Source organism: Alosa alosa, chromosome 2 (assembly GCF_017589495.1).
Source record: "Alosa alosa isolate M-15738 ecotype Scorff River chromosome 2, AALO_Geno_1.1, whole genome shotgun sequence".
NCBI lineage: Eukaryota > Metazoa > Chordata > Actinopteri > Clupeiformes > Clupeidae > Alosa > Alosa alosa.
In genome coordinates, this window is record NC_063190.1 from 5,302,693 (window position 1) to 5,323,209 (window position 20,517).

At 45.7% G+C, this 20,517-nt stretch overlaps 1 protein-coding gene across 2 annotated transcripts in view; it reads left to right on the forward strand.

Moving 5' to 3' along the window:
• tiam1a (TIAM Rac1 associated GEF 1a) overlaps nucleotides 1–20,517 on the forward strand; it is an 81,742-nt gene that overhangs the window by 26,435 nt on the left and 34,790 nt on the right. For both annotated transcript variants that reach the window (XM_048235153.1, XM_048235145.1), the window contains exons 2-7: nucleotides 7,758–7,841; nucleotides 8,475–9,408; nucleotides 15,896–16,403; nucleotides 17,439–17,611; nucleotides 18,601–18,825; nucleotides 20,415–20,517. The exon at nucleotides 20,415–20,517 is cut by the window's right edge and continues 83 nt beyond it. In XM_048235153.1, coding sequence (XP_048091110.1) covers nucleotides 8,485–9,408; nucleotides 15,896–16,403; nucleotides 17,439–17,611; nucleotides 18,601–18,825; nucleotides 20,415–20,517 — 1,933 coding nt within the window. In that variant the 5' untranslated portion in view covers nucleotides 7,758–7,841; nucleotides 8,475–8,484. The remainder of the gene's footprint in view (nucleotides 1–7,757; nucleotides 7,842–8,474; nucleotides 9,409–15,895; nucleotides 16,404–17,438; nucleotides 17,612–18,600; nucleotides 18,826–20,414) is intronic.

A 20,517-nucleotide genomic window follows, 5' to 3' on the forward strand; every position in this document is an offset into this window, starting at 1 on the left:
TACTGAAAGCCCTTCAGGACATTGGACGTGTTCCCCCAGCTTGCGCTGATCCAGCTCCTCTCTCTGCAGACAGAGCTGCTGCTGTCAAGAGCCTGGGGAGGGAGGACCAGTTAGGCAGGTTTTCAAAGAGGAGTCAGGGGCAGGAGGGATTGAGGGGAGAGGAGGGTTTTTTTTTTTACTTTTTAAAAAAGTATGGTAATCCCAGCTTTTAGAGACACCCAAACTGATGAGTCTTAAGTTCAAAACTGGGGAGAGCTGTAATTCCTGGAGCCTTCAGAGAAGAGGCTGTGAAGCCCTGACACATGTAGGTCTCGCTGCTCGCTTGCATTCCAGAGATCCCTCCGTGCATTTGAGGCTTGGTCAGGTAACTCAGTTCTGTTCTCTTGCGTAGCTGGGATTCACATGGCTCTCTCGCCTGCAGTGCCTCCACTCTCAATGGTGTCTGTTCTTTTGTGGGAAAGCCGCAAGGAAAACCGTGTTTCAAAAACAGGCTCCCTCACAGGCTGCTGCTGTTGCCTACTGCTACCGAGTTTGTTTACAATGTGGAGACGAGATGCTTAAGCCTCAGAATCAAAGGAAAACAAAGCTTGAAAACCTCTTAGAACTACAAACGAAGCCTAGTTATCCTTAGATTCACCATCGGCATATCACATGAACAATCTTCAAAACAAAATGCAGCTGCTATCAATAACATCCTAGCACTGAACACTGAAACACTGATCCCACCATGCTGCTGTTTTAGTGTTAGCGTAGCTTGTCGGTGGAGAGACTAAATTTCACAGGCTCCCCGTGACCTCTGCTGAGCCTCCTCCCCAAGTGCAGATGCGAGGGGTGATAGGGATGAGCCAATATTGCTGGGACTAATAAGGGGGTCTTGTTTTATGTTCCCATCTTCAGAGTCGTGTCATCAGAGTGAGATTAACCCCTCCTCAGAGGCTAGTCGCCACACAGGGATGCTACATCTCTGCCGACTTCGCCGCATAGATTTTTATCCAGCTCTCATACACGGTGGCTCTGGAGTGGAGCACTAGATAAGTCGTTTTGATGTGGACTAGCGTTCCTTTGCTAGGCAGATAGAGTGCAGCTCAGCTCTTCTCTCTTCTTCAACCCTATACATGCAAATCTTGCATCCCATCTGTTTTCTTTGAGCTTGCATTATCTGACATCTCCAGTTACCAGAGCAGCGTGTCGTGTTGTAAATACACAAAAACAAGGAAAACCTTCCAGGTTCGTTTGATGGCAAACACGTTCCCCTAAAGAAATGCTGATACAGACTGATGCTGACGGATACCGTCACTTCTGTATTTTCCACTTTTACTGAAAGCTTATGGGACCAGTTGAAATGGAGCAACATTTGAAACAGACGTACCATACCCATTTCCGTGCAAAAAGGGAGCATAAACCAGCTTAAGGCTCTTGTTTTTACTCATCCTGAATGAGACTGTTACTCCTACAGTGACCTGGGGGCTCGTCCTCCACCCACCTGCCATCCACAGGAATGTCAGGAGAAAACTGTGGGGTTGTGCAGATAAGTGCCCAGGGGCTGGGTGGGTTACGGAACGTCTGGGGTCTCAGCCATTGTGCAGGGCAGTTGCCATGGGATTGCGGTTACACAGGTAGCTTGAGGCCAAGACAGAAAAAGCCAGGTGTATGGGTGAAAACCACACCTCCCCCCTCAGCAGGCGATGAGAACCAGATTTGTTCAGATTTTTTGTGTTTTATGCAATTCATCTAGATGGAAAGTGGTGCTGTTCTTTGTTTGTTTACACTGGGATCGGTTTGATCACCAAGTTTTGCATTACGAATTATGCCAGTAACAGCATCAATGTTGTCTCTGTACTTGTACTCTGCACAATGACAATAAAGTTGAATCTAATCTACTCTAATCTAATCAAATAGAAGAGCTTCTTTTATGAGTTGACTATGATTATGAATTTTCAACGAGTCACAGTTGTAATTCATACTTGAGTTGTGTGTTAGGTTAATGAAAGGCGACAAGTGCACGGGACAGGAAGTGAGGTCAGCTGAGTGTGAGGAGGCGGGGGTCAGAAGGAGTGAGGGAAGGTGTTTTCTGCGGTCCTGTTCCAAGTGGACCCCCACACACACACACACACACAGCTTTGGGAACAAAAGCTACAGCCAAGACCTGTCAGGAGCGCGAGACAGGGCCGTGCATTGGAAGCACCCATAACCTGATACTCGGTAAGGAGGTGTATGTGGGGGTGTGTTTCGCTCTCTGTGTGTGTGTGTAAGAGGGAGGCAGCCATCCAGGATTATTTGAATAATCATTGTGTGTGTGTATGTGTGTGTGTGTATGTATGTGTGTGTGTATGTGTGTGTGTGTGTGTGTGTGTGTGTGTGAGCGAGAGAGGCGCAGAAACATGTGCAGGGACGTTTAGGGTGTTGTAAAAGCTGTCAGGTTCCCCTGTGTTATCGTGATGCATAATGACAAGTGGCGCATTTCCAGGAAGCTAATATCTCCTGCGAATGAGAGGGTTTTAAATACATTCCTCCCACCCTGTGCTTAAGGCCACTTGTGTTCCCTATTGTTGACTAATAGTTTGTGGACAAAGAGCTATTTGGTTTTGCATTTTCTGAGCAGTTTTAATGACATGGAAAAATGCAGTGTCAAGCCTCAGGTATGTGCCTAATGACAGTTTCTGGACACGGAGAAACAGAGAAGGGAGGAAATAGAGACGGACTGAAAGGAGGAAAGGCAGATAGGAGGAAAGGAAGAGACTTCATCTGATTTCACTTCTGCAGCTGTGACTCTCACTCACTCATCAACCTGCAGAAAAAGCCATTCCAGCAGTGAGGTCCTTTTCTTCACAGGAGAATAATTCCCTGGCAAGGCCTACACACATAAAAAAGACAATAAGAGACAATGCATAACAAAAAACAGCAGCCACCATTTGTCTTTGGGAGATAACATTTTCGGTGGTCTGTTCCCCAGTCCTACTGTGTTTAACTGGCTAATGCTGATTATACAGGCTGATTTTATGCATGCTTTTGTCTCCCTTCGCTTAATTAAACTAATCACGGCAGTCTGGGTGCATGAAGGGTTTGAGAATCACAACCAAATGGAACAATGGAGCTGGTCTATCACCCTCCCCTCTATTTCTCTCTCTCTCTCTCTCTCTCTCTCTCACACACACACTCACACCACACATACGCACACACATACTCTCGGAGTGTGTTTTAATCTCCCCCTCCCCTCCACCCCCATCCCTAAGGGCTCTGGGGGATTTCTGGGGAGCTCTCCTGCCTGGCTCCTTGCCCCAGGGCTCAAAGAAACAGGGCCGAGACAAAAGACTAAATACTCCACTAATGGTGCAGAGACGCCACAGACGAGAAGGCCAGTTTTTATTTCTCTTTTTCTGTTTGTTTTGTCTGCTCTGCTCAGTCCACCCCCGGCTCCCCACCACACACACACCCACACACACCACTGATATTCCAGACAGGTCCTCATGAGTCCATAATAAAGTGTGTGTGTGTGTGTGTGTGTGTGTGTGTGTGCTACCAGTCCATCCCAGCCAGCTGTGGCACCCCAGGCTCTTCACCTCGGTGACCTGCGAAACAGCCCAGAATAAGTCTGAGCTCTGAGCTGCCTACAGCAGGTATCCCTCAAGTGGAGCGTACATCTGGATCTGCCCCTTTAACAATGTGCTATTCCAACGTTATGCTGATTTGAAAGACATCCATCAGTGGCAGTTTTCCTTGCTTTATCTTGGATTGTTTCGTTTTATTTAAGATGAAAACAGTAGCAGTGTTTGGAAAGAAAATCTCCCACCAAAATGGGCATTAATGCAGGTGATTTTCTCAAGCATATTGTGCTGCACATCGATTCCAGAAAAGTGATGTATTTTTTGAGCACCTGTGTCCCTCTCACCCTTTCCCCATCCTGCTCACCCAACCCCCCTCCTATTTCACCAGTGTGTAAAAAACTACATTTATTTTGGGATGGTGAGGTGAAGAGGAAAATAGAGGGGGGAAGCCAAGTGGAATCAAGAGGGTTGGGGGTACGAGGTGCCCCTACCCCACCCACCCACACAACCACCCACATACACTTAAATCCCTCCATTACATCCCCCCATCCCACCCTTACCACCAGCACCACACCCCTCCACCCATGCAGGCAGCTCTGTGTTCCCGATCAGGTTCACAGCAGGCTAATTTTCCACTCTCAATGGGGGGACCTGGCGGGGGGGGAGGGGGTTAGCCTCGCTAAAGTCAGTCCTTTCCATTATCCTGCACCCGAACGCCAGGATGGAGCTCGTTCTCAATCTGGGAGAATAATGGATAAGATTAAGGTGGGAGCGGACATCTTGGGAAAATACAAGAGAGCCTGACTCCTTGTCCATTTACATTTGTATGTATTCACTTGGCTGAGCCTCTCACAGTAATAGGCTAAGTGCATTCAGGACAGAGGCAAAAAGCCTTAAGACGTGTCTATCTTGGGGCATGTTGAATGATCATTATCGTTAAAGTCTTAGTGTATACTGCATGTATAATTTGGATCCCAGACATCCTGAAACGAGAGTTCAGTAGTCATCTATTAATCCGTTGATAAACTGTACTGTTTAAGAGTTGTTTAAGACTATGTATCGTGGGAGTGTCTTGAAAGTCTTGTTTCAGAGTTTCTGGGTGGCATATTGTTTCACTCCAAATGCTTGTTGTTCTGGCATTTAGTAGGTCCCACACTTTTCACCTCCACGAGGCCGCTATTTATTAGAGTCTGTGAAACGCCACAGTGTTCAGCCTCTGAATAATACATGGCCTGTGCGTTTGCCCTGCCGCAGTGTATTACTCTATTATGTAACACGCAGCATGACTCAAAAGCCCAGTGGTTTTACTTTGGCAGATCCCATGATTCAGAAAGAGTAGGGTGGCAACTTCTATGGAAGATTTTTGAACATCTTTGAATATCTTTGAACAGATAAACAGTATCACTCCACATCCAGGAAAGATGTCTTTTTGTACTTGCATGTGTCAGGTGGCTACAATTGAAACTACAGGCAAGTCTGTACATGTTGGAGTTGGTGTATATTTGTAGTATGTGTGTGTGTGTGTGTGTGTGTGTGTTTGTGTGTGTGTGTGGGTGTGTGTGTGTTGCAAGCCCTTTGTGAGGTGGATGAAATGAGTTGATTTATTTCACCTATGGTGGGAACAGGCCCACTAGCCTCAGCATTGAAGATTCTCTGCTCTGGTTATTGGTTCCAGGGCGATTCTACCTCAGGGCGTCTCCTGGCTCCCATAACTCTGCAGAAGAACCACTCTCTGTGCGCCCAACTCCAAACCTTGGGTTTCATAAATGCGAAATGAGCAATCGTCAGGGATCCTGAGATGTCTTTATAGAAACACTCAGAGATGGGAAAAAAAGGAGCTGCTCTTTGGCTCCAAAAAAAAAGGATCATTCTGTGGGGACAACTCGGGAGCCTTGCCCAGAACTGTTTGTTTCTCAGAGCGAGAAAGAGGTGGGGGGAGGGAGAGAGAGAGAGAGCTTCATCACACCTCCCCACTTCCCTAACAGGGAGGCGTCGGAGGTTGGGCAATGTTGCACCTTGATGTTAAAAATAATGTGTAAATCCTCCTTGTCAATTTTACAGTTTGCACATGTGCTTTATGGATTTCAGTGACAAAAACACACTTAAAAGAGGAAAGGACGTCACGTTTAAAGCTTCTCTAGGAGCTCTCTGGGTAAACAACACATGTGAACGGGCAGTCGTCCTGTGTGTTTGCTCTTGGCTCTGTTGTGTGTGAAGGTCAGACATTGTGTCTCTCTCGGCCAAGCCTGAACCTGAGGAAAAGCGGAAGCCTGATGTATGAAATGACCCAAGGGGCATTGTGCGCTTTCTCCCGTGTGCTATTAACAGAGGGGTGCTGACTCGGGCTGCTCCTCCAGTGGAGACCCCCACAGCAACGTCTCCCACACACACACACACAGCTATTTATTAAACTCCAACTGAATGAATGAATAGGAGGGAGGGGGGGGGTTCCAATGAATTCTATCTGTACGACCTACAAACTAGCATGCTTAATGCATAAATTAATGGAAGTACAGGCACTGTGTGTCAAGCATACATGTACCCTACTCAAATTACAATACAGAGAAGATATAGGATCATTTCACTCTGGTTGGTTGAGTGTGTGTAGTTGGTCATTCGCTAGGCCACTGTGTATGTGGCGGATGCTTCCTAAGCCACATACACTACAGTGTGAACAAATGGGGGATTAGCACGGGAGAGGAAAGGAAGATGTGGCGGAGTTCAGTGGAACATCAGTGTGGAATGTACAGTAAGTGCTCTCCTAGGTCAATCATCACCCTGTCCACCCTCAGTCGTTTAACCCTTTGGAGGATTGCCTCTGTCATTCAAGGCTAACGCCCCTCCCTAGTTTTAACACGGAACATTGCTAATTGTGACAGCACACTTCATTTTGGGCAGTGGTTTTGGTGATGCTGAAAGGAGAAACTGATTTGGGCAGTTTGTTATTGCTTGTTACAGTGACAAGCCAATGGAGTAGTGATGGTGTGCACAGCGTATGGGGTGGGGTAGGAGTGGAGGGAAGGATGTTGTGGGATAGCGTATAGGCACAGGAAGGAGACCACTGAATAAGACAGGAGAGGAAAAATGGGGTCAGTGGTAGTTTATATAACTCATCATAGTGGTACTGCTTTATTCTACTTTTACTGCACTGCAGTTTACAACACCGCACACACACACACACACACACACACACACACACACAATAGTGGCCTCAAGGCTCCCCATATATGGAGTAGATAGCATCAGCTGCACTCTCTCGGCTCTTACTAGGTGCACCTACTGAGCACGGTATCATGCTGCCAATGCATTTTCTCTGTCTCTCTCCTCTCTGACACAAACAGACACACACACACACACACACACACACACACACACACGATTTCGGAGGCTCAGGCTGCTCTGCTCAGCTTTGTGCTGATATTCATTTCGCCAGTGCAGATTTGCATCTCACCAGTGAACAGCACACAGGTGATTCCACATAATGGGGGGGGGTAAAAAGAACCTCACAATCATCAACCATATGCTCCAGCTCCTCACATGGGAGCACCTGCTGAATCCCAAAAGCAAATCATTTTCAACAGGAGTCCTTGTCCACCTCACCCCTCCTCTTTCGTGCACCCCTCACTTAATTCACCCTCTTTCTTTCCTATCCTCCTCTATCCCCTCGCTCTCTTTTTTCACTGGGTCAGTGGAACAGCGGTTCTGTCATTCTCCAGGCTAATCCTCCTGGTGCGCTGTGTGTGTCCCTTCCATGATCCTTCCTCACACATTCACACATTACGCGGCATTGCCATATGGAAATGAGCCGTGCAGGCCTGGATTAAAGGAAATTAGGTCAGGTTGGCACTGAAAGAAATATAATTGAGCTTGAGCTTCCATATCATTCCTTAGCAACCGTGATTCAGAGATCCGCTTATCTGGGTCTTGCTTTAGTGAGAAGGTGAGAGCCATAATTCTCTTCATAAAGTGATATAGGTGATAAGTAACTTTAAGGTTGAAAGTGTGAAAGACTGAAAATAGTGTATTAGTATGCTTCTGGGTCTCCCTGAAGTGTGTGTGTGTGTGTGTGTGTGTGTGTGTGTTGGGGGGGGGTTATCTGTGTGCGTGTTTAATGATGTATGTTCATGTGAGAAAGAAAGAGAGCTTTGATGTACTGCATCTTCACATGTGAAATTGAAATAATGATCTCTCTCTCTCTCTCTTCTCTGACAGAGTACTCTAACAATTTACCATTGAGATTAGCCATGAGGCCCAAGTCTGTTTGGAGATACCGATGACTCCAACATCCTCCAACAGGTAATTGATTTAACACACAAACATGCACACTCAGACTTTAAGATAAAATTTAACATCAAACTATCAAACACCGATGACCCATCTTGTATCATTTAAAGCTCAATCATTTACAACTACTATTCATACCAATACTATGTGACACATGCAATCAACCACCACTCTCTGCTATCAATTTTTCATGAAAGAACTCCTACTTATGTGCCTTTAACTTTAAATGGCATGACAGTGCTGGCTGCTCAAGAAGGGCATTAGTGCACACATTTCGCATCTCTCTCTGCAGTTGGGAGATATTTCTCAGCTCTTCACACAACCTGAAACTTTTTTTTTTGCTGGAGGTGCGCGGAGATGATGAATCCTCACTTCTTCTGCCGCTGAGATATTTTTTTCCCAGAGGTGCTAAGAGCTTCTCTCGTGGCAGTGAGAGAGAGAGAGAGAGAGAGGTGACACCAGCGACATGTGAAATCTGGCTTGTTGCGCTGAGCCAAGCTCTCTCTTGTTGGTCTTACAGCTTCAGGTTTAATGGAAGCTCAAAACCGCTGTTGACTTGACAGTATAAACTATTGCTTGTTTAGTTTTTTATTCAGTTGCTGCTGTTAAAATCTCAGTGGTATTTCTGCCCCCCCCCCTTCTCAGACATTGAATCATGGGAAACGTGGAGAGCCAGAACGGAGACCATGCCTACTACGGGACTCAGCAGGGCCACCTCTCCCGAAAGCACATGTCCCGCTCCCTCCGCCTCCCCAACAAGCAGTCGCGGCGATCGCGGCCCACCTCGTCCTCGGCCAAGGCCGAGCACCGCAACTCGGAGGCGAGCACGCGTTCCAGCAGCACGCCCAGCATCCCGCAGTCGATGGCCGAAAACGACCTGGAGCCCTTCAACGAGAAGGACGCGCTGGGCAAACTCGCCGACCCCACGTGGGCCGGGGGCCACAACCACGTAGCCCTGAACCTGAGACCCGTCTCCTTCCACGACCACCTGGGCGACGCCGTGGCCACGCCCGCCTCCGAGGACAGCGTGGAAGCGGACACGGTGGTGCAGGAGGATGAGGACGAGGAGGATGAAGACAGCCACGGGGGGCTCTACACCAGGGAGGCCACCTACCTGCAGCGGATGAACGACGTGCCCCGGGAGGGCGGAAGCTTCAAGAAGAAGAGAAGCAAGTCGGCCGACATGTGGCGCGAGGACAGCCTGGAGTTCTCCCTGTCCGACCTCAGCCAGGAGCACCTGACCAGCACTGAGGAGATCATCGATGGGCTGGAGGACTTCCCTGACGCGAAGCAAGGGCGAGATGCCGCCGAGAGGGCCAACTCTCTGGACGAGCTGTGCACGCAGAAGACCCCCGTACTGAGGGGCAAGCGCAACCGCTACAAGCACGGGCGGAACAGCGAACGAGTGCCAGGAATGGAGACACCTGACCAGATGCTGTCCCCCACAGAGGACGATGGGAATGGGTATGGAGCGTACACGCTGCCCTGCCGACGCTCACACTGCCTATCAGAAGGGCTGCCCAGCCAACAGGCAACCATCTGCTCCAGAATGCAGGGGAGAAGGGCACAGACTACACACGTAAGTCTTCAGAAATCTCATTATGCTTAAACTCTGTCCTTAGAACAGGTGGGGATGGGATGTCAAGGTCTGTATTTGTAGTGAGACTTAGGTCCACTGTTAGTTTGTTTCTTTATGGTGGTGTTGCTGTCAGCTGACACAGTCTGGATGGAGTGGACTGTTGTGTTGTAATGACCAGAAGTCAGATATGTCTGTTGTATGTTTTTTCTTTTTCGCATGCCCAAATTTCCGTCAATGATTCCCGGGACACTGAAAGACCGGGGTACACGAAACTTGGTGGGCATGTAACCCCACATGGATAGCATGGAACCATCGTTTTTCGTTTTGATCTGTAGCCCCCCCGCTGGACTGGACCCCCCAAAAGGAGGGTAGGGCAGACACAGTTTTCTGTGAATATCTCGAAAACCGTAGGGTTTAGCAGGACCATTTTTTTTTGTATGTTGATCTCAAGGGGCCATGTCAACCCATTCCATAACCACTCATTTCATGTATAGCGCCACCTAGTTAAACACAAAAAAGTAAAAATGAGGTGTTGTAATTGAAGGCATCTGTGACCTAACATAGTCAAAACTGCACGAAATTGGAAGTGTAGGATCATTATGACACCCTCTGTATGCACGCCAAGTTTTGTGGAATTCCGTTCATGGGGGGCCACACAATAAATTAATTTATGTTACTATACACCAACTGGCCTGTAGGTGGCCGGAGACAGTTTTCTGTGAATATCTCGAAAACCGTAGGGCCTAGGAGGTCCACCTTTTTTATGTATGTTGGTCTTAAGGGGGCATGTCAACCCATCCCATTACCACTTATTTCATGTATAGCGCCACCTAGTTAAAAAATGAAAAGCAAAAATTAGGTGTTTTCATCACAATATCTCTGGCTGACAAGGTCAAAACTGCACGAAATTAAAAGTGTAGGATAATTATGACACCCTCCGAATGCATGCCAAGTTTTGTGTACTTTCGTTCATGGGGGGCCTTACAATAAAATAATTTATGTGTACATTTAGTGACGTACACCAACAAGGATTCCCGGGATACTGAAAGACCGGGGTACACAAAACTTGGTGGGCATGTACCCCCACATGGATAGCATGGAACCGTCATTTTTCATTTTGATCTGTAGCCCCCCCGCTGGACTGGACCCCCCGAAAGGAGGGTAGGGCAGACACAGTTCTCTGTGAATATCTTGAGAATTGTAGGGCCTAGGATGACCATTTTTTTCCGTATGTTTGCCTCCAGGGGTCATGTTAACCCATTTCATGTGCACACATGTGCACAAACAGATACACACACACACACACACACACACACACACACACACACACATACATTCACAGTAAACATACGTATGACACATACTCACACAGTAGACATATGTACACTTGCATGCACAGGCACATACGCAAGCACACACACAAGCACGCACAAACACACACACACACACTCACACACACACACAACATAAACATAACACAAACAATCAAGAATTTCTCAGAATTATGAACAGGCAAGATGGAGGTGGGGTTGTATAAAATGAATTTTACATGTGGAATCTATGAACTAATCATGTTTTGGTACTTGTTGTCTAGCAGATACCAGTGAGAATTGAGTGTGGATAATGCAATTTAGTGAAACAGTTAGAATCATATAGGCCTTTCAGCGTGATTTCTTTTTGTGGAAAAAATGTGCTGGACTGGGCGGCGGTCATATTTTGTACCGCTCTGCGGTACATCTAGTTCTGCAAACTATAGTCTGAACTCTTTGCGAGTACAACAACTTCAGCCTCAGGTTCAGGTTTCAGTTCTACTTCTCTTTTTGGCTCATTACTCAAATATGAGAGGGATGTTAGTCAGCTGGAATTCTGACTCACATTTTTAGCCCATTCTGAATAGTTGATGGGATCTGAAGTGCATTCACATGTTTTGGGATGTTACATTTTGAAGTGATTTTCTGGGTAGAGGAAAAGCACAGACTTCATAATGCCCCCTTAAATAACCTTGGCTCTGAAAAAACATTGACAGGTCCAACTTTTTATGCTCAATTTGTTTTTGTTTATAGTGTGCAACATTGCTAAATGTAAGCGCTTCTGATTAACACTAACATTGTGGTATTATTATGACTGCTGCTAGTGCAGTGATATAGGTTTTGCCATTTTGGAGGGGTGTTTTTTCCCAGTGTCCCCCTGCACTTTTCTCTCCAGCAATTTGTGGTTGACGACGGTCCCAAAACAGAGTACACACACACAGCTGGACATATACAAAGAAACATACATTAGGGTGTCACAAAAGTACCATATCCTTTCTCTCTTGTTGCATATTTCTCTTATAGAATCAGTGCACACAAGTGTAGCCGCAAACACACACACACACACACACACACACACAAACATACACTTGAACTTCAAGCACTTCAAGCAGTACAGAAGATGTATTGTAGTCTTGAATTGTTAAACATTGATTAAATAACAAAGCAGAGAGCATATCAGACAAAGAATTACAGGAGATGGGGATGGAGAGGACTTGGATGGTAGCTTGACTTGCAGGAGAGAATATAATGCTGCAGTAGGATACATTGTTACGGTATTATTTTACTTTTTATATGAAGTGAAGTTTTTTAGATTGTAGCCTACTCTTGGCTCTACTTAATAAAATTAAATAATTCTCTAAAATGAATTATGAATAGGCCTATCTAATCACTGATTGTTTAGCAAGTTCAGGGAAAAGTCCTGATCCATTCCAGTTCTACAAAGAAAGTAATGTGCTCAGGCTAACATGTGTGATGGTGCCGACTGCAGAGAGAAGCCTACATCCAATTGCAGTAGCAATAGCAAGTATGCATGACTAGTCCAAAGAAAGTGATTTGGAATGGGTCAGGTCCAATTTACCTTCCCTGAGCTTGCATAAACAATCAGGTAAGCCGTCTCTTAGCTCATCTGATGGGACAATGTCAACTTTTGTAGTTTAGCAATGTAGCCTAAATGTCAGCTTTTCCCAGTGAAAGCAGATGTGGGGCAACAGGTAGCCTAGTCAGTGAATATTACTTATTATTCTCTCAGGTGAGTCAAAGACAAGTTTCTAAAGAATTTGTTCACCTAAAGGGTCACCTCGAGTAATTGAAAAATTATATCTTTATTTCGTTATGACTGGCGACCACATAGCTCACTGACAACTAATTGTGGTGTCTAGTAAATTATGCAGCTTACCATTTTGCCGATTTCTTCTCTGAAGCATTCAGAGCCATTCCTTGCACACTCAGTGGGATAACGACAGCATTCAGTATTCACTCACTTGCCCGAGTAGGTTGTTCACACAGGGAAGCCAGCCCTACATGTAAAATTTAGATCTATTAAGCTGCTAGTCGAGATGCTAAATTACTTGACCAGAAGCAGATGTTGCAAAATGCTAGCTGGTTAAATGTTAAAGCAACAGTATGCAACACTTTGCTGCTTTTTGAAGTATCCCTAACTAGTTTTAGTATTCTTAGTTCTAATTAATTTCTATGGTATAGTATAGGGTTGTATTCACCCCTTGCAGACACGTGACTTAAGTCACGTGAAGGCTCCATGCTGGACGGCAAAAAGATAGGAGACGGACGGCAAATTACATTATGTCATAACGAGTATGATGAACTGAACACCATTACTATAACATCTTTGTAGTTCAATGTATTGCTGTTTGGGGTCTGATAGTCAAGGAAAGATGCCAGTGGTGTTGTTAGATGAAATGGGTCATGATCGCAAATGTAAAGTTATTAAAACTGGTGGTAACAGCAAGTGGAGATAACGTTAGGTCATAACGTTAGGCTACTGTAAATAACATTGTGGTAAATGAACACCCATTAGTATTTCTAGACTAAAATATTGCAAAGCGATTTGGTTACTTTATTTGTCTTGCTTTTATCAGTTGTAACATAGTCAAAACGTTAAGAATGTCATAACAGAACATGAAATAATAACTTAGCTGCCACACTTAGAAGCTAGCTATTCTAGCTAACGTTTATCGTAGCTCATAGTGCTAGGGCTAATGTAACTCGTCAGTTTGTACGTTGCCCAGCTTAATAAACTTACTTCTTAGGCCTACATGTCTTAAGTTAAAGAATTGAAAGAAATAGGAAATAAAAAAACTTGAACGGTATTATCTGTTTACATTCAGATCTTGCCAAAGACTTTGCCTAAGTGCTATCTGCCGTCCTGTTCAGAGTCTATGGTTGCTATAGCAACCGCTGCTGTGCTTCATACACTGAGGAGATAAGCATGCAATTGTGGTTGAAATACTCCCGAAACACAAAGAAAACAAACCAAAATAGATCTATGCAAGAACATGGGATGTTGTTGTACTCCAAACAATAAGCCAACAGTCGTGGAAGGTCATTACTACGCTTAAATCTCACTATAATCTCCTAGCTGTGCGATATGTCCCATTACAACCCATTGATTTGATTCGTGTTCTTGCCATCCACTAGGCTATTTTGCTGTGGCGCGAACAAAACGTGACGTCACTTGCAAGGGGTCAATTGACAGATAAACACGTGTCATTCTCACCTTCAATCCAAAATGCAGCTGTGTTCTGGGTAACAGGAGTATCATCAGAGACACTAGTTAGTTAGCATGTCAGCAGGCTTACAAGTTACAAGTTACAAGGAAGTTTATTGTCACATGCATATAGTTACTGGAAGTAAGAAATGCAGTGAAATTATGTCTGGTGTCAGAAGGTGGGCAGAAGGCTGGTGGGCAGAAGGCTAGGCAATCAAGGACATGGGTAGATAGATGGAGGAGAAATCAAAAATAATAAATAAAAAGTTTTATGGAGATGTGCAAAAGTTGGAGAAAGTCAGATATGTGTGTGTGTGTGTGTGTGTGTGTGTTTTGACGTGTGATGAAATAAGAAAATAAATAAAAGGTCTGTAGCATAGGGAGAGGGATGTAAAAGTGCTAAAAAGTCATGTAGGGTGTGTGTGTGTGGGGGTCATGAGTGAGTTCAGAGTTGGGAAATGTTTGAGAGTGCTGAGGAGTGAATGTGTGCAAAGTCAGTATAGTGTGAGTTCAGAGTTCAGGCTTCTAGCTAGCAGTGCAATAAAGTCTCTGAGTGGTGGGTGCAAGGTTTTGCATGACTTTTAGTTTGCGAGCTCGCCTGTGTTAGACCAAAGTTTGCATAGTGCTGCTATAATCTAAGCAATTGTAGCAAGCCATTGTGTCATATTGGCAATGGCATCCTATAGGCCTAATGTGTTCTGTGTAGCAAGGTAACCTGCCATTTAGTTAAACAATTTAAACGGGGTATATGTGTTTAATGGTAAAGGCCCTGACCTATCCGACTGAGAAAAACATCTGGTGTAGGTATTGACTTCCAAAAGTTATTAAAAAAACAGGGAGAAAGGAGAATAATGTCAGAAGTTATCAGATGAAGGGGGCGCTTGTGGTTGAACTTGGTACTGCGTCTCCCTCACCCAACTAATGTAGATTAGTCATTTCTCGAAATATCGCACATTTTCTTGTGGTCCAAGTCCTGCCCTATATGCCTTTGCATCTTAGACGCATTTTGATGAGCTTTTCTGTTGTTTAGACACGGCTACAATCACGTAAGATATCCAAAGTGCATAATACTCCATTGTACTTCATACACTGAGTCTCACCAATATGGCCGCGCGTGCTGGGTTACCATGGTTACCGGCCAGAACGTGACGTCCGTGCAAATCCCTAATGTAGACTATGGACATAGTTCCACACAATAGAACACTGTCTGTGAGAGGAAGAAAATAACCTAACTAAAACTACCTGTTTCATGATGTCTAGACAATTGGCTGCCTGTCCTTTCAGTCTGATCCAGGGAAATAAAGCTACCCATTCAGATTGCCCACCACAACAAAAAGAACCTGCTCTCCCAGGCTTTGACCAGTACTGTGTTCTCTTGCATCCTGTCACACTGTTCCCTCATGGGTTTTTAATGTCTGCAAAAGAAATCAGTGCTCCCCCCCGTTGTTGCAGTGCTGCCTTTGTAGTGGAAATGAGTGGAGTATCCTAGTGCGATCCCAAATGCTGAGATGCACCATGGAGAGTTGAGCTCATTGTCTCACACAACTTTCTGCTGTGTTCATCCCAGCAGAGCCAGCTAGGTCAAACACAGACCAAAAACTAAAATTAACTCCACTCCAAAAACTTTCTGGGCAGATTTGTTCTACTTTAGGGATATCCTAGAGTTGGTGTGGTGTTTGAGTGTGTGTGTTGCCAGCACTCTTTCAACACATTGTAACTTTTGCCTCTTTTGACTTTCTCCAACTTATCTTTATGATTATTTCTACATTCCCCTGTTTGGCGGTAGATAAGCAAAGAAGGACCACTAAAATACTACAACACCAAAGCTGTTCTAATTTTGAGCAAAGGTCAAGAATAGAAACCTGACACGTGTTCACTATTGCCTTGTGTCGCATCCTTGTCAGGATGAATAGGGTGTCCACTCTAAGCATTTCCTCCTCTCTCCGTCCAGAATATCGCTGCACAGGACGGGAGCGAGTACGGCGACAGCGGCATCGATGGCGTGGCGGCCGACGTGGACCTGCAGTCGCGCCGCTGCAAGACCATGTCGGCCTCCTTCTCCGTCTACTCAGCGGCCAGCAGCTCCATGTTCGCCGGCAGCGACAGCGGGAGCAGCAGCGGCGGTGGCGGAGGCGGAGGGGGCAGCGGCGGGAGTGGGCGATCGCACGGCGCCGACACCCTCCTGGGCGTCTACGAGAACTTCCGCCAGGAGCTGGACATGAGCTCGCGTCAGACGCGCGACATCCTGGAGGAGGCCGGCTCGGCGGGGAGCGACGAGCGGAGCAGCGGCACGCTCAGTTCCATCTACCAGTCGGACGCTGCGCTCCTCAACGCTGCCCAGGGCACGGTCCGCAAGGCCGGCGCGCTCTCCGTAAAGAACTTCCTGGTGCACAAGAAGAACAAGAAGGTGGAGCTGGCGGCACGACGCAAGTGGAAGCGCTACTGGGTCTCCTTGAAAGGTGTGTGTGTGTGTGTTTGTGTGTGTGTGTGTGTGTGTGTGTGTTTGTGTGTGTGTGTGAAATGTATATATTTCCACCATACTCATACTTTTTTCTATTGTATTTTGTCTTTGTAAAACAATCCCTCATTGTGTTTCCTCAGCGTGTATATCATTTCTGTTTTAAACTGCCAAAAAAAGACTACATAGCTCAGAACAAATTAGATTTGTCTTGCTGGACCTGAAGGTCAAGTTGTGGTCTAAAAATGAAAATGTTCACGCCGCACTGCCAGACGTAGAAACAAACTTCACAAGCTTCATGCACCTGTGTCCACTTCCCTTCTCCCTTAACACACTCTAATCACATCAACATGGCCGCAGTCCTCTCAGCTCGAGAGCCTTTGATTCACCGTCCCTTAGTGGTTCATGCACTTCCTCAACTCTGTTCGGTTGAAATCTAATTTTATCTCCAACTCCCAATTAAATCACATCTCAGCTACTTAAACTGTAATGGACTACGACTACCACTCGTGGAGGGGCAAAGAAAGGGACAACATCTATGGCATTCCTGCTTATGCTTTCATGCCAAATCTATAATCAAATTATTCTCTGTGCATATCTGCAGACCTTGTGCTGTCTATTTCAGCTAATCTGACTTGACCCCTCTGCTTCAAATCAAATCATTGGCACCACTCAGTCCGCTCTGTTCTACTCCTTGAGTGGTCATTTCATCTGTCACAGGAGGGCCGAGATGAATTGACACGCTTTCAAAAATTCACCTCTATCTGTAATTTTGTGCGACCTATCAGGGTGTTTTCTTGCCTCATGTTTGGTAAACAAAAGGAAGTCTGGTGTTTATTGATTATTGTTTATAGGATCCCCATTAGCTGGGGCATAAGTCCTAGCTATTCTTCCTGGGGTCAGACAAGCTTGTGTGATGTAATATTCAAACTCACAACGCTATTTGCATGACTGTTTTTCTGTGGAAGCATTGAGTAGGTGTCTTAGTATTTTTTTTTTTGACTTGATACCTAATACCACCATTTCTGTTTTCCAGGTTGCACTCTCTTCTTCTATGAGACAGACGGACGGTCGGGGATCGACCATAACAGCATTCCCAAGCACGCCGTATGGGTGGAGAACAGCATTGTGCAGGCTGTTCCGGAACATCCAAAGAAGGACTTTGTGTTCTGTCTCAGCAATGCCCTGGGAGACGGCTTCCTCTTTCAGGTGTGTGCGCCTGATTCTCTAAGTGGGCCACATAATATATCTATCTAAACAGCACTCTGGCCCAAACCACATTATGTTGGCGCCCCTACCGTAGACTTCTATATACCGTAGATACTAATCATAGATACATTATACACATATGCTTGCTCAAGGAATACAAAAAACATGCAGTTAACTTAGTTGTGCTGCCTCATGGAGACAGGTAGATGCAATACTTCACTTATTGCTTTTATATAATGCCCCTTTCTTGGTCCTGTAATATTACATCACTGTCAGGAATGATGTATGTGCTGTAATCACATACAGTGCAGCAGTATGAGCATGGATATGAAAACATGAAAAAGAAACATAGCACAGTGCAAATGTGTTCTATTCACCTCATTCATTGTGGAAAGTATTGTAGATATTCTGCATTTAATATGCATTGGCACATTAAGTACCACGTCTCCAGGCCAGATAGATACTCTTTATGTATGTAACCTTTATAATAGATATTGCTGTTCATTGTTCAGCCTTTTGTTCTCTTGTCTTCCTTAAAGGGCACATCATAACGTTTTCATGGGTGATCTATTGCTCTTTCAACCCCATTGAGCATTCAAATGAAATCAGTGAAATTATGTCCCTGTGCATACGCTGTACTGTATGAAAGGATATCATGGTCATTGACTTTCTAATGAAGGGGGGAATCCATTGGAACCAAGCAAAAGAAAATGACATACATTGTGATTATCATTGGTTGGCTAACCTCACTTGGTTCAAAAACATCATTGATGGATCCTTTTCCCTATGGTGACACCTCTATAAACCCTCCCCAGCTTGTGAACTTCCTGCTTGTGAGACTTACTAAATATTTTGCATTATTCTTGTGGTAGGCCAGAGGCTTATGTAGCAGATTTGGTAATCAGTCTTTCTTTGTGATTGATTTTAATTTTCTGTGCGTGTGTTTGTGTGTGTGTGTGTGTGTGTGTGTGTGCGTGTTTTTTTCTCAGACGTCGGGTCAGACGGAGTTGGAGAACTGGATCACGGCGATCCACTCGGCGTGCGCGGGCGCCGTCGCGCGGCAGCACCATCGCGAGGACACGGTGCGGCTGCTCCGCGGCGAGATCAAGAAGCTGGAGCAGAAGATCGACATGGACGAGAAGATGAAGAAGATGGGCGAGATGCAGCTGTCCGCCGTCACCGACACCAAGAAGAGGAAGACCATCCTGGAGCAGGTCAGAGTGCAGGAGAGTGTGTGTGTATAGGTGTGGTGGTGGGGTAGCATGTGTGTGTGGAAGTGTGTGGAAGTGTGTGTGTGTGTGTGTGTGTGTGTGTGTGTGTGTGGTGTGTGTGTGTGTGTGTGTGTGTGTGGAAGTGTGTGTGTGTGTGTGTGTGTGTGTGTGAGAGAGACGGCTGGAAGTGTGTGTGTGTGTGTGTGTGTGTGTGAGAGAGAGAGACGGCTGGAGCCTGGGACATGAGGGGAAGAGCGTGAGAACCTCCTAACTCATCTGTTCCTATATTCAAGAAAATGTAAAGGTCAATTTCTCATGCTTTCCACTGAGTTGAGGAACAACTCCTTTACTGTCTCTTTGTATACTGATCGTTGTTGTTGTTTTAATCTCTTTGCATGTTCCATGACATTCCTCTGGGCACCATAGTGCACTTTCCCTACAATTTGTCATGTTGTCACGGTGGGTGCACTTTAGAACAAAACATCTTTGCAAAACACATCCATTAAACGTCAAGGAAAAGCCTCATCTGGATGAATGACTGTGCACGTGAAATCCAGCCCGAGGCTGTTTGAGTAGCGATGCTTGCTTGAATAGAGCATGTCAGTTATGCCACCGAAAGGCCGACGTGTTTTGAACAGAATGCTGAGCACAGGTGCACACTCGCACTCACACTCCCGGTGCACTAGCATTCTCTAGCAGTGCACACAAGGGCTTAAATGGGTGTGGTGGGGACTAGAAGGCACACTCATGTTACATAAGAACAATCCACAGGCCTTCGCTAGGATCAAAGCAGCTTCGTGGTCGATAGAAACAAAACATCAATTCAACAGACTTCAATAACGGGGCCTTCAAAAAAAAGTGAGACTCCTGCATTTTTGAGGAGTTTTGAAAGAGCAGTTAATACCTTTAGATTGTGGTCTCCACTGTGGCTCTGGAGTTTGTGCTGGTGCTCCAGGTGCCCGTCTAATGGCCCACCATTCACTTTCCTAATCTCCGGGAGATCCGGTGTATTTAGATAATGACTGCGTTAAAGCTGTGTGTTGTGTGTTTCCTCAGGGCTAAGGCATGTTCAGAGCTGTTGGCTTGTGTGATTATGTCTCTGCTCCGTGTGTGTGAGAGCTTGCGTGCTTGTGTCTTTAAAGGTGTGCTTATGCTGTGTGAGTGGGAGTGAATGCAGGATGTTTGCGTGTTTGTTGTTTTGTACTCACGTGTAAATGTTTTTATCTGAGCAAAAGTGTGTGTGTGTGTGTATGTGTGTGTGTGTTTTCACCATGGGACATTCTGACATCATTACAGTGGAGGTGTATCCTCCTCTTCTATTTCTAAAACAGGGCTTGGGTCACAGCAGTCTGTGGGAGGGCTGCTGAGTAATGCGTTTGTGTGTCCCACTCTGTTCACCTCTCCTCCACTCTAGAGTATGAAGTATACCATGTGCTGTGATTGACGGCACCGATGGTATTGATGACTAAATACGCATGGTGCACATCTTGGAGCACAAAGCACAGTGCCAGTGTTGCCTCATGGGAGTTGTTCTCGTGACAGTTTTGTTTTGCTCCTTTGCTTATCTTTTTTCCCCCCTCGTTTTTCTGCAGATCTTCCTGTGGGAGCAGAACCTGGAGCGGTTCCACGTGGATCTGTTCCGGTTCCGCTGCTACCTCGCCAGCCTGCAGGGGGGCGAGCTGCCCAATCCTAAAC